The sequence below is a fragment of the Apteryx rowi genome, unplaced genomic scaffold (assembly GCF_003343035.1).
Source record: "Apteryx rowi isolate R43461 unplaced genomic scaffold, aptRow1 scaffold_276, whole genome shotgun sequence".
NCBI lineage: Eukaryota > Metazoa > Chordata > Aves > Apterygiformes > Apterygidae > Apteryx > Apteryx rowi.
The window spans coordinates 626093-638380 of NW_020449152.1; the positions used below are offsets into that span (position 1 = coordinate 626093).

General features: G+C 38.5%; 2 protein-coding genes across 8 annotated transcripts in view; one reads left to right on the plus strand and one right to left on the minus strand.

Annotated features, from left to right (window-relative positions):
- Window positions 1-10333, minus strand: part of NT5C3A (5'-nucleotidase, cytosolic IIIA) — a 29884-nt gene extending 19551 nt beyond the window's left edge. Inside the window, exon 1 of one of the 3 annotated variants that reach the window (XM_026068585.1) lies at window positions 10040-10333. In XM_026068585.1, coding sequence (XP_025924370.1) covers window positions 10040-10151 — 112 coding nt within the window. In that variant the 5' untranslated portion in view covers window positions 10152-10333. Of the gene's footprint in view, window positions 1-10013 lie in introns of all 3 variants that reach the window. The other 2 variants (XM_026068582.1, XM_026068583.1) reach the window with 2 other exon arrangements.
- Window positions 10334-10638: 305 nt separating this feature from the next.
- BBS9 (Bardet-Biedl syndrome 9) overlaps window positions 10639-12288 on the plus strand; it is a 249560-nt gene continuing 247910 nt past the window's right edge. For 2 of the 5 annotated variants that reach the window (XR_003253968.1, XM_026068571.1), the window contains exons 1-2: window positions 10642-10959; window positions 11736-11850. Coding sequence is in view for 4 of the 5 variants with exons in the window: in XM_026068571.1 (XP_025924356.1) it covers window positions 11745-11850 (106 nt within the window). In the remaining variant the exon portion in view is untranslated. Of the gene's footprint in view, window positions 10976-11735; window positions 11851-12288 lie in introns of all 5 variants that reach the window. The other 3 variants (XM_026068570.1, XM_026068569.1, XM_026068573.1) reach the window with 3 other exon arrangements.

The window sequence follows — 12288 nt, forward strand, 5'->3', positions numbered from 1 at the left end:
GCAGTAACTAGAGCTTTAATTTTCAATATTTCATGTGATCCTCCTCTCAGTTATTACTCCAGGCAAAAATTTAGTCAGATTCTGACAGAATGTACAAACCATCTAGAACCAGTTATGAAAACTGTGTGAGCTCAGGGCAGGCATCTTTTGCCTCTGATTGTATGCTAGGGGAATCAGCTCATCTCTGTGCTTCAACATTCACTCAATCCAGGACAGTAGAAAACTGGACCTTTTTTCTTGGCCTTTATATTTACATTTCACCGGTGACTATTCTTATTAATGATTTCTGGATGTCCCTCTGCATAAATCCATTATGCACTTGCAATTTAAATACCAAATAAAATTCTGGTCTCCCTACCTCATACAGCTAAGACAGCAAAAGGTACTGAGAAAGGGAATAAGAGTGAGCAGTGATATGAAAAGCTTCCATACAATGAACAACTCAATATACTATTCCTTCAGCCAGGAAAAGAAATGAATGGATGGCATGGGAAAGATTAATAGGGAAAGACTGTTCACCATCTCTTCCAGGGTAAGAATTAGGGGTCATCAACTGAAATTAACAGGAGGTACATTCTGAAACAACAACAACAATAAAACCCACACCACCCTACAAGCTGCTGGAGGCTGGGAAAGCATTCTGGGTAAGAATCATGACAGCTTGTCCTGTCCTTATGCTTTCTCTATGCCTCTGCTATAGACCACTGCTGGATATATGATATTATCTGTATCAAGTGAAATCATGTTCATGGGAGGTAAGTCAACACTCCTATTTTGTAACACATGACACAGAGAATCATTCATGGTTCAGGACAGTCATTTATTTACATTTCTGGTTATATATTTTTTTCCCCCTCCCTTTTTCTTACCAGTTTTCCTTCAGACAGATACAGAAAACTCATCTTTGACAAAATTAGAATTTTTGTATTTGACTGGTATTCACAGTTTCCTTTAATACTGCTATGGTAACAGAGGACAAATGTTGGAGACTGGCTACCCAAAAGACCCACTTCCCTCTCCTATTACACACACTCTATGCTTACTGGAGGAACGCTTACAGAGGAGGTTGTTGGTACAACTTTTACAAAATAGCTAGTAAAACAATATAGAGCTTTAAGTATCAACAGTATGTAGATATTATGGTATCTTTATAAATTCTTAATTGGCTATCAGATGTGCAAAAATTCACCTTGCACAGTAACATAATTTTCATCAGCTACACTTTGGATCTTTTCCAAACTGTAAATTTGCATTTATACTTTTATAACAAAATATCCAGTATATGTCTATTTGTACGTTGAAAGAACTTACAACAAGTGCTCATTTCCCTAGAAGAAGCTTCCCATGTAACACTATCTAGAAAGGAATTTGCATTAAGCCCAAGGCCTGGACTGAAGCAGTTGCTGCTGATTCTCTTCTTCTCTTATCTGCTTGTAAGAAAAAAAAATCTGCTTAGATTCACTAAGGCTAAGAATGCTGTATCTAGATCAAATAAACTCTGACCCTTAAATGATGGAGTTGCAAGATCCAGTTTGAAAACAAAGTCCCCAGGACAAAGTTTAATCCACAATGCATTACCAGACACTAAATTCTGATGAAAGACTGTAGTGCTAATATAATTTTGCTATTAAAGTTACATATTAAGACTACCACATTAATTTTTCAACTGTTAGGATGTCTTCTAGTACAGACACTTCTTTAACTTTCTTTAAAAATAAGCCAGTAATTCTAAAGATGAAATTCAGCTACCTTACACTCATTTTAAAGGTAATAGGCAGCATGATGGGTTGTGGTGTGATGGGTTGTTTCGCCTCCATGTCCCATTTTTTCATGGCTGTTTCTGGATACTGGATCCATTTAACGATACAATTGGATGTTCCCTATTTCTTGTTTCTCTGTGTATTTGCTCTTTGGAAGTGATATAGGGCATGTTCAAAAACACTGTGTACCAGATATCCTCCTTACCCTTCAGTTTCACACACAATTTTTTCAAACTAACATGCAGAGCAGATTGAAGACTTTATATGATTGCCTTTGGTTGCAGGGGCAGATGCAATCCAGATGAAAATAAATGACTGCAGTAAATAACTGACTGATAACTAATATGTTTCCACCAAAGAGGGAGAGCCTTAAAGGAGCAGGTTAATAATATATTTCAATGGTACTCATTCTGTCTGAAATCAGGGCATAATACCACAAACTCTTACGTAAAAACAAAAGCTCCAATAAATTTGGAGTATTTCAGTGATCCAATTTACAAAGCAGACAAACCTTCTTGATATAAGGAGGTAGGAAGTAAGCTAAAGCTTATGAGTGGGAAAACAAGTTAGAACACGTAAGTAGAACAGGACTCTTTCTTGATGGCAAAACCAACTCAAGAAGTCTGAAATTTTATATTCAGATACTTCAGGAATCTTCAGCATCCAAGTCTGGGCCTTGCCACACCTCTTTTTAAAAAAGAAATCATGAAAATTAAAACAACTACAAATTAAATACATTAATTCTTTTTTTAAAGATTGGCATACACGAAAGCAGAAGCCACATTTCCTTCAATTACTACACATGCTTTGCATAAGTTTATGTAGAAATTACTTAAACCAAAATCTTTTTTTTATTGTCTTTGAGCAAGCTGGTGCAATTCTGCCTTCTTTTGTGAGATCACTGAACAACAAGAATATAGTTACTTTTACTATTTAAACTTGGGTGTTGTCCTGTTTGACCTGTGCTCTGCAACCTGAAGCATATGTCCGTTTGTACTAAAAAATGCCTCATATTTTTAAACATTCAAGCAATACTCTGTAAATTAAAGGATTTAGCTAAATTAGAAAAATCCACTGAACTTTTAAAGTGCAATTAAATACACAGAGGTGACCAACACAGTAGCTGCAGATTTCAGCTTATTGGCAGTGCTAGTCAAACTGCTGCATGATTGACATGGGACTAATAATTATAATTATTAGGGGCATCGTCAGTTCTCTGATGCTTTACAGCAGCTGATCATTGGTGATTGATTGCTTCTGGGTAAGAGACAGAGCAGCTGATGTCCAGCAAACTGGTCAAAATAACTGCTGTATGAAGAGCTCTGCCCCAGGAAGAAACAGACACTACAGATCAACTGCTGCACAGTAACCTGACTGGAGGAAGGCCAGAAGAAGAGTTAGACTTGTCCTCTACTATGGTACAGTCTACTACTTACTTACCAACCTCTCTTGCCTGGTCTTACCTGGCCTCGTATCTCTTTGCATGCTGGTTATAAAAGGAGGCCAGAAAGAGTAGTTGTGAGCTATTTCTGCCTCTCAGTTGCAATTAGCATGTGATGGGATCAGCCAGGTTTCAGTACTGTGCATCTGACAGGCAGCAGAGACATAGTTGCTGCTCTAGGCCCTCTGGATGCAGAGGCAGTCCATTTGTACATGTCTGATCTGGAGTCAGCAGAGGCCAAGAAAAGGTAGTCACTGTTGGACAGGATTTCTTAAATGACAAGCTACTTTAAAAATATTGTATATCCATCTTCAGAGATGTACCATGCAAACTGATACAAAGTCCACAGTAGTGCCACCTGCTGTTCCATGTTGTCTACTGCAGCTAAACTAGCTAAAATTTAAGTCCTTAAAAAGTATCATCTGACAAAGACATCAGATTCCAGATAAAAAATCTGGCAGTATGCTTCTTTCATGATAATTTTTCCTTAAACCTCTCTCAAAAACTTACTCTTCACAAGCTATAGCACAATGTGCTTGTGTATGTTCACATACAGGGAAGGAAGGGGACTGAAGCTAACAACTTGAAGGCTATTAGCATGAAGTAGAACAGGCCAACAGAGAAAAAGATTATGTATTGTGTATTATGCAATTATTTCAAGTGCTAATAATAGGTAAGAGGCAGCCAATCCAATTTCTTGAAGCAAAGAACTTCAAAAGTTAAGCTGTTATAAAACATTTTCCAGATTTAGACAAATTTTAAGTACATTTAAAATCACTATTGAATTTACAGACAGAATTCCCCTGCCCATAAATGCATGAATCCATACCTTGGGTTTCCTCAGCACTTACTTACATGGAGATCTATCTAGTTATTTTTTTTATAAAACTTTATAGCTCTTGTTAAGACTGATTGTTGAAATGCTGTGCAGCTTTAATCCATAACAAGAACAAATTTGCACCGATACGTATATTCAAACATTAAAAAAAATTACTTATATTGTTTGACAGTTAAAAGTAACATGCTTAATATTTGCAGTTTTTGTAATTGGCTTTAATCTGTAAAAAGTTTAATAAAACAGATGCAATTAATAGCTCAACCAATAATCAAGAGTTATTGCAAATAGGAGAAAATCATGTGACAGCACATACGAAGCATTTAGGACAAGGTAAAAATGCTTCAGAGCAGAATGATTCATGGAAAGATCGCTCTACTGTTCTAGAGGAAGACTTTCCAGAAAAGATAAATGAAAGCAGCAATTCCTTAATGCTGTTCTGAGCCTACACCTACTTTACATATTGTATCCTGACATCTGCTTATTATTATTACTGCTTGGAGCTCAATTTTCAGGTGCAGTTCATCATCACATTTCATTAATAACTGTTATGACTAGGATGAATCAGTTCTCAGAGAAACTAAATCAGTACTAAAGACAACTGACCTTCCCAAACCCATTCATTATAAGAACATATGTTTCAAAATCTATTCANAAAAAAAAAAAAAAAAAAAAAAAAAGGCAGTGGCAATTTCAGATGATCAGCTCAGTGCACTAAATAGGGTAAAATATTACTATGAGCAAAATCTGCATAGTAGTCTACTTTTTTAATTCTTAACTGATTTTGGAAGAAAACACTTAAATTTGGAGTCCATTTTTCTTCTCCTAGGATCTGAATTTTTAAGATTTCCACCTGAATTAATTCACAGTGAGAGTAAAAAAAAATAAAATAGTACTATCTAAGTTAAGTCAATATGAACTACATTTAAAGTATTTTTCCTGGCCCTGTATAAATTTGCTTTACAAACCATGTTCTAGGTTACCATATATCATGATTATCTGAACAGAAAAGTCTGCAGGCAACACAAGCTTGTTCTCGTAATGTTGATGTTTATCACTCTGTCAAAGTGTTTTTTCTATTGAGAAGTAGAGTCCGAACAAAACCACATTTTATAGAAATAGTTATATGAAATCCCCAGTAGTCATATCGATTCTAATGTGGTTGTAAAAGTTTAACAGTCTTCTAAAAATTATTCAAATAGTCTAGTCCCTAGTAACATAAGGGCTCTCCGTCACATATGGCTAGTGTTAGATCTCAGGAGTTCTTTCACTTTTCAGTTGATTCATAGCATGGCACCATTCCTGTGAAGCAGTATTATTCCCACATGGATTACATTACTGGATAGCTTCCAAGGTCGCAACATTTTAATTATCACTGCAATACCCAGAAAGTGACAGTGTCCTATAGTGATATTTAGAGTCCATGTTCTTTCCCCTCCCCCTTCTATTGATTCCAATTTGCTCAGGCTCAAGCTCTTTTTTGTCTTTGTAAAGAAATGCTATGTATTTACCTGAAGGACTTTCACGTACTAGCCATTTAGATGCCTGAAGGACAGTGTTGCACATAGGCTATATATTGCCCATTCCTTTATTTCATTCTCCACTAGGAGGTCATCAATGACCCACACCAGTGTGACATTGCAGTCGCTGTAGCAACTAGTGTAAACACTCCAAAGACCAGGATAAAGAAGTGGAGTGATATGATATCACTGCCAGTTGTAAAGATCTGTATCCTTCATCTGTGACACAACTGCGAAATGAGAGGCCACTCTTGCCAGGGTGATGTGAAGAAAAAAAAAAACCCAAAACAAGAAATAAACAAAAAAATCTCTCCACACAAACCCTATGGCAGTCATGCTCACCGAATAAGTTCCTTTATTTCTTAAGAAAGGAAATAAGTGGCAGTTACATCATTTCTTATCCACTTGCTTGTATTTCTTCTGGTAAATTCTAATATGGCAAAAAAATCATGCATTTCCACCCCTCCCCAACATATTAAAAAGAAAACTGGTCAGAAATATTTAACAATGGCTGGTTGAAAAAATTTCTTTAATATGAGAAACTACTTTTTAAACTGAGTTTTAATTTTCTGTTGTTGAAATTTTATACAAAGCCTTTTTCAGGTAATTAGATCCTCTAACTTCAGGAACAAAATGGAGAAATACAGAAATATAACTAAAAGTCTGCCCAGTTTTCTGGAAAATAAACTGGAGATGATTATTTTCAGTTTAAGGTATTTTCCTGCTACTGTATTTTAACCAGCTCTATTATGTTTCTCAATCCTTATAGAACAAATACAATAAAAACCTCCTGAAGTTCTAATAACAGTATTAAAAAAAGCAAAGTAAGCAACTTTGATGTTGATGAAAAACCTCAACATTCTAGCATAACTTTGTTTATGCAGTACTCATACAACAAAAAATAGTGTTACTCTTAAAAAATTTTTTCACATTTATCCCATGTTTTAGTTAGCATGGGCTTTTACTTAAAGATGAGCTTTTTCATAAGACTTAGGCAACATTTTTCACTCTTTAGTCTGTGAGCACTTGGTTTCTGCAGCCTTTCTAAGGTCTTCACAAAAGATAACCAAGAAGCCTACGTCTATTGTCAGTACACCTGATTTGCTCTGTAGGGATCCACAACATCATTGCAAGACTGTCTGGGGCCTGAAAAACGAAGAGGTTGAGTGCTACTGTAATACCGTAAATTTTAATCTCTTTATAGCAGCCATCAAACATTAACTAATAAGTTACTTCAGGAGTCTAATTAACTTCCTCTTTAAATCAAAGTTAGCAACCTCACTGATAACTTTTACGTTCACCTGACTGTAGGAATACTTTTACAATTGCACAGAAACAGCAAATTGACTGTGCAAGGTTATACAGAAGTCATCAAGAGACAGTAGTTTCTTGACACACAGCATAAAACTTCACATAACGGGCTAAATATTTACCATTAATGCCTCTGTTAGTTTGGAAAGGGGATCAGAACACTGTTTACATTCATCAGCGCCTACTTTGGGAACCTTACATGGTCAATAAAGACAACACATTAATACCTTAATCTAATTCCAAATGTAAACCTTTGCTTTTAAATGAGATGCAGTAATTTCATGCTGTCTTTATTATGCTTAAATTTGCATACTGGGCTAAATACTTTGCTACAGAATTCATCTACTGAAATATGAGATAGATATTTAAGAATCTGTTGATTTCAATATTCAACATTGAAATATGGTTACCCTCATATTTTCATAATCCTTGAGAATACTTTCCACTTTTCTTTACGTTAAAAATTCTTGCCCTCACAAGCCCTGATATTACCTTGTCTTATAGACATTCTATTTGATTCACAGAGGTCACTGTCTTTTTAGCATTTAAACACTCGGATTTTTACTTAGATTTGAGTCTTATTTTCATCTAAGTATATTTTAGCTGAGGAAAGTCCAAAAAATTATTGCTGTAGTTAAGTCCAATCAAAGAATATTTCATTGGTGAGAATTAAAGTCATATAACTAAAGTTCAAATTCTCCAGGCTTCTTCTCTACTGATTTTAACAAGTTATACACCAAGGTATCTGAAAATCGGAGTGTAATACTAGAGATAAAAAGCCAAAGTATAACTCTCCCCAAGATAACCAATTCCAGAATATAATAAAAAATCCCAGTCATCCAGTTTCATACTTTCAGTTCAGCTTAACTATTTTAAATAGCTACTACTACAGTGCTTCATTCATATACACCTGGAATTTGGAAATCAAATTACTGTTTTAATGATATCCACTTGCAATTTGGCCAGATTATCACCTACAAAACCGTTGACAAGTAATTTTTAGATATCTAGTGTGGTTTTTAATTTTTTCCTGGTTTTAGAATAGGTATGGAAATACTTCTGTAATGAACAACAATTAAGAAAACTCAAACCAAAAAAATCCACCAAAAAATACAAGAACAATCTGATAATCTTAAAGTAGATATTCTAATGTAGAAGGCCAGGCTGGCATAGCAGCTTGTGTATTAGAAAAAATAGATTTCATCAAAGTATAGTTTTCTTTCCCACTTTCCACTAACTTAACACTAAATTACAGATTGGAAAACAGCACCTTCTTACAAGAGCTCCAAAGAAGTCCTTCTTTCTGATAAATTAAAACAGATACACTGTGTCTTGTAAATGACAGATGTTGAATAAAATCTGCATTGGTGGAAAAAACTGTTTCAGGAAGCTCCGCAGAATGCAGCATATTCAGCAAACACTTGAACACATTTTCTCCCTTATTTGACAAACTAAAATCCTTGGTATGATGTTTACATAACTATTCCACTTCTTCTGAAGTAAGAGAAATTTCACAGCCTGACTACATAGGTTCACTGAAAATACTGCTTGAGGAGAAAAAAAGACTTGCAGCTGATGAACTAAAGAAGCTTGTTAGCTGAGGAAGCTGCCAACTCTAACCAATTGGTTGAAACGATAATTCTCTGAGTGGGCAAACAGTATTAATGTGTTGTATCCATTTGATAAAATACTTAAATGAGAGCAAGCTGACCTGCTTTGAACAAGCTTTGTTTTTTCCTCGGAATTTAAAGTTGAGTAAAGCTGTGATTCTAAAAGCAGAATTTTCAGAAATATCTATTTAGGATCACAGATCTGTGTCCAAGAACATAGATCTGAAAATATTATCTGAACATGTTTAAGAAGTTATTCTACCAGAAATCAATTTATCATTGACATGACAAATTTTTTTCCTACTAAAACCAAAACTTCTGCAACAAAGATAAAAAGCTGAAGTTAAGCCTCTCTAGCTGAGATATCATTTAAAGATTGTAAAGAAAGTTAGTACAAATATACCCTTAGCAATTATTAGGCATTTTCTGAATTACAGCTTAACTGGGTTACTGAGAACAGAAGTCGGTGAAACTATTATAACTGCCTTTTGAGTGTCTGTATGGCCAAGCTTTTAAGTTTCCATATTTTATTGTACATATAACTCTCTAAAATAAGATGTACTATCAGTACTAGACCTAAAAAAAGGAATAATTTCTAGTTAACCAGTATTATGCCACTGTAGACTTTCAAACGAGTTTTATAAAATCCTATTATATAATTCACAGCCCTGTCTAAAACCTATCTGAAGAGGCAATCCAAAGTTTCTGCTCTTCCACAAGCTGTTGCCAATAAGAGAGGAAACAGAAACCAAAAAGCAAAACAACCCCCCCCCCCCGAATTACTCAATGAAGGGCTTGGTGACTGAGAATAGCATTCAAAAAGTTTTTTCCAGCAGGAAGTAGGATGACTCTTATAAAAGCACACAGTGGAATTCTTCTCTGAATCCACGTTATCATAAATTACATCGTATAACTTCCACTGGCAACTGCTGAATTACATGGTCAAGTGAGTAACTAGATGTCTCACTATTTACATACACAACTGTAGCAATTCTTAGTAAAAATCTATGTTTTGATGTAAAATTAAAAAAAAAAAAGCTTTGAGTAAAGTTTTGTAGGCAATATCATAAAATATTCATTGGCTAACATGAAGCGACCTGATGATTTCGGTTCAGTTCCTTAGTACAGTGGTGTCCAAATCATAAACTCAGATTCGAAGGATTTCAGTGTGAAAGACAGCAGCATGTCATCTAAGGCCTTTCAGCAACCACTTCCTCTTAAGCAGACATTCAAACGATCTTCTAAGTAACAAGTGTAACAAGGGCGGTGGACAGCTTAATCTTCCTTTTATAGCAGCCGTGCACAGACATCGCTTTCTAGTTTCAACACAGGGCTGAACACATCCCGCGTTTTTAATTTGTTACAAGCCACGAGCAGGCTTTTGAATTACCACCACAGCAGCAGAGAGCTTGACCTATGGGTGCAGGTCTGGAGGGCACCAGGGCGAAGGGGAGGGGACCCGTGCGCACGGGGCAGGCGAGGGGGGGAGCAGGTATTTGGGGCGGCGGGTGCGGGATCACCACCACCACCACGTACCATCTCGATGATCTTGGTCTTCCTGCCCGTCTTCTTCTTCATGGTGAAGATGTACTGGGCCAGCACCACGCCGCCCACCAGCGCGCACACGCTGGCGCTGGCCACCGCTCCCATCTTCGCCACCGCGGTCCTGTCCATGGTAGCCGCCCGGGGCGCGCCCAGTGCGCCGCTGCGGGACGGCGTGGCCGCTCCGCCGCCGCTGAGGGAGGGGGAGCTTCGCCTCAGCGCTGCGAGCCGGCGTCCACCAACCGCCGAGGAGCCACGGCCACAGCAGCGACCGCGCCGCGCCACCTCCCCGCCGGCGGCCGGCCGCACGTCACGTGCGCACCGCCTACCGGCGGTACCACCCAGAGGGAAACGCGGGGGGGGAGAAGCGTGGGAGAAGGGCGCTTTCAGAAGGCGCCCTCGAGGGCAAGGAGGGTTAAAAGTTTCTCCTTTGCCTTTGAAGAGGAAATGTCCACGCTGGAAGGTTGTGTTTTTCTTCAGGGACACAAGGAACACCTTTATTTCTCCTACTTCTCCCCCCCCCCGGAAGAAATGATAGAGCCCAACTGTCCTTCGCGCGCGCCGAGCCGGCCTCTGCTTCCGGAGCTCCCAAACTACAATTCCCGGTGGCGGCGGGAAGCGCGCCCCGCCCTTCCGGAGGGCGAGGTCGGTTGTTAAGGCGCCATGACAACGGCGCTGAAGATGGCCGCTGCGCTGCTGAGAGCGCTGTAGCGGCTTGCCGCCTCCGCCGGTCCCCCCCGCCGCCTCGCCTTCTGTCCCCTTCCTCAGAGCTGCGCCCGGGCCCAAGCAAGGAGCTCTCGCGGGCGGCGGGGCCGCCCTGGGGCAGGTCGCTCCGTGTCCGCGCCCGGGAGATGCTGGCGCCCGCTCGCCTCGGCTGATCGGCGCCGCCGGCTGCTGTGCCGCCGCCCGGCCGCCTCCCTGCCCCTCGCCTCGCCTCTCGGTAAAGCTCCCCACGGGTATCTCTCTCTTTCTCCCTCTTCTTTTTTTTTTCTTTCTCTTTATCTCTCTCAGCCAAACTGTTCAGGTTAGTCCTGCTCTTCCAAAAGCATAGGCTAGGACTTGGGAAGTTTGAACTGGGGTGATGTAGTTGTCAAGCCGCCTACAAAGCGATTAGCCTACCTTCCCTCCCACCCCCCGCCCTTTCTTAAAATAATAGCAGGTAGGGAGCAGAAAAGCTGATTTGTGCCCTCTCTGACCGAGTTCTTCAGTCACGTCAGCAGAGCATCTTTAAGGCGATTACTCAGTGGCAGTCTTGATACTGTCTGTCTTGATACTGTCTGTTTGTATCTTGATTAACTTTTCTAAAATAAGCTTTCTTATTTCTGGACGTACGCCAGAATCTATTTTTCCTAATTCTCTTTGGTGAGAGGGGAATGTCCAATTTCTGGGACTTTGAAAACTTCTGTTACTTTTTAATGCTTATTATAGAAGGCTTGTAACAGTTTTAAAAAGAACTGTGATTTTTTTTTTTCTTTGCTCCTCCTAATTGCCAGTGTTTATCACAACTAGTCTATGAATTCGTCACAAGAAGTTCTTTAATTTTTTTTAAGTATATAATTTCAGATATTTGGGGTATTTGGTTAATGTTTTTTCTGTTCATGTTACAGCAATGTGAAGCTAAGAGATGGAAATATAGTGAATTTGTTAATGTTAAAGTTACTTGTATAAATTCATCCATCAACTATAGGTTTCAACAACAGTTTGCTTCCCTTTCAGTGAAGAAGAATGTCTTTGTTTAAAGCCCGAGACTGGTGGTCCACTGTACTTGGAGAAAAGGAAGAATTTGATCAAGGCTGTCTTTGTGTTGCTGATGTTGTTAACAGTGGGCAAGGTAAATTCAGAACTAGTGGCTGCTGACTTTCAAGCTATGCAGCTGCAAGTATGCTTTAACAAAGCTAGTGCATAGTGACAGGTCGTTAGCCAGGCTAGTTGGTTAGTTAGTTTAAGGTCTGTTGTCTTTAGTGTGTCCTTGTAGACTTAATAAAACAAGTTGAGTGCTCGTATTCTTGTTTGCCATTTGTCTTTGTGTATTCCTAGATCTCTAAACGTTTTAATCTTTGTTGATGTTCAATAGCAATTTCTCTCATGTTTTATTCTTTCTTGGTAGCTATACTTAAAACAAAGACTTTAAATTAGTCATGGAAAGAAACGCATCATAAGTCATTGAACTTGTGGAAAAAAAAAAGCAGGCTGAGGGTTGATAAGCTAAGTATTTTTATGGAAAAAAAAAAAGTCTTTTTGTGCTGCAAAAATAAGGGCCTGTTGAAAT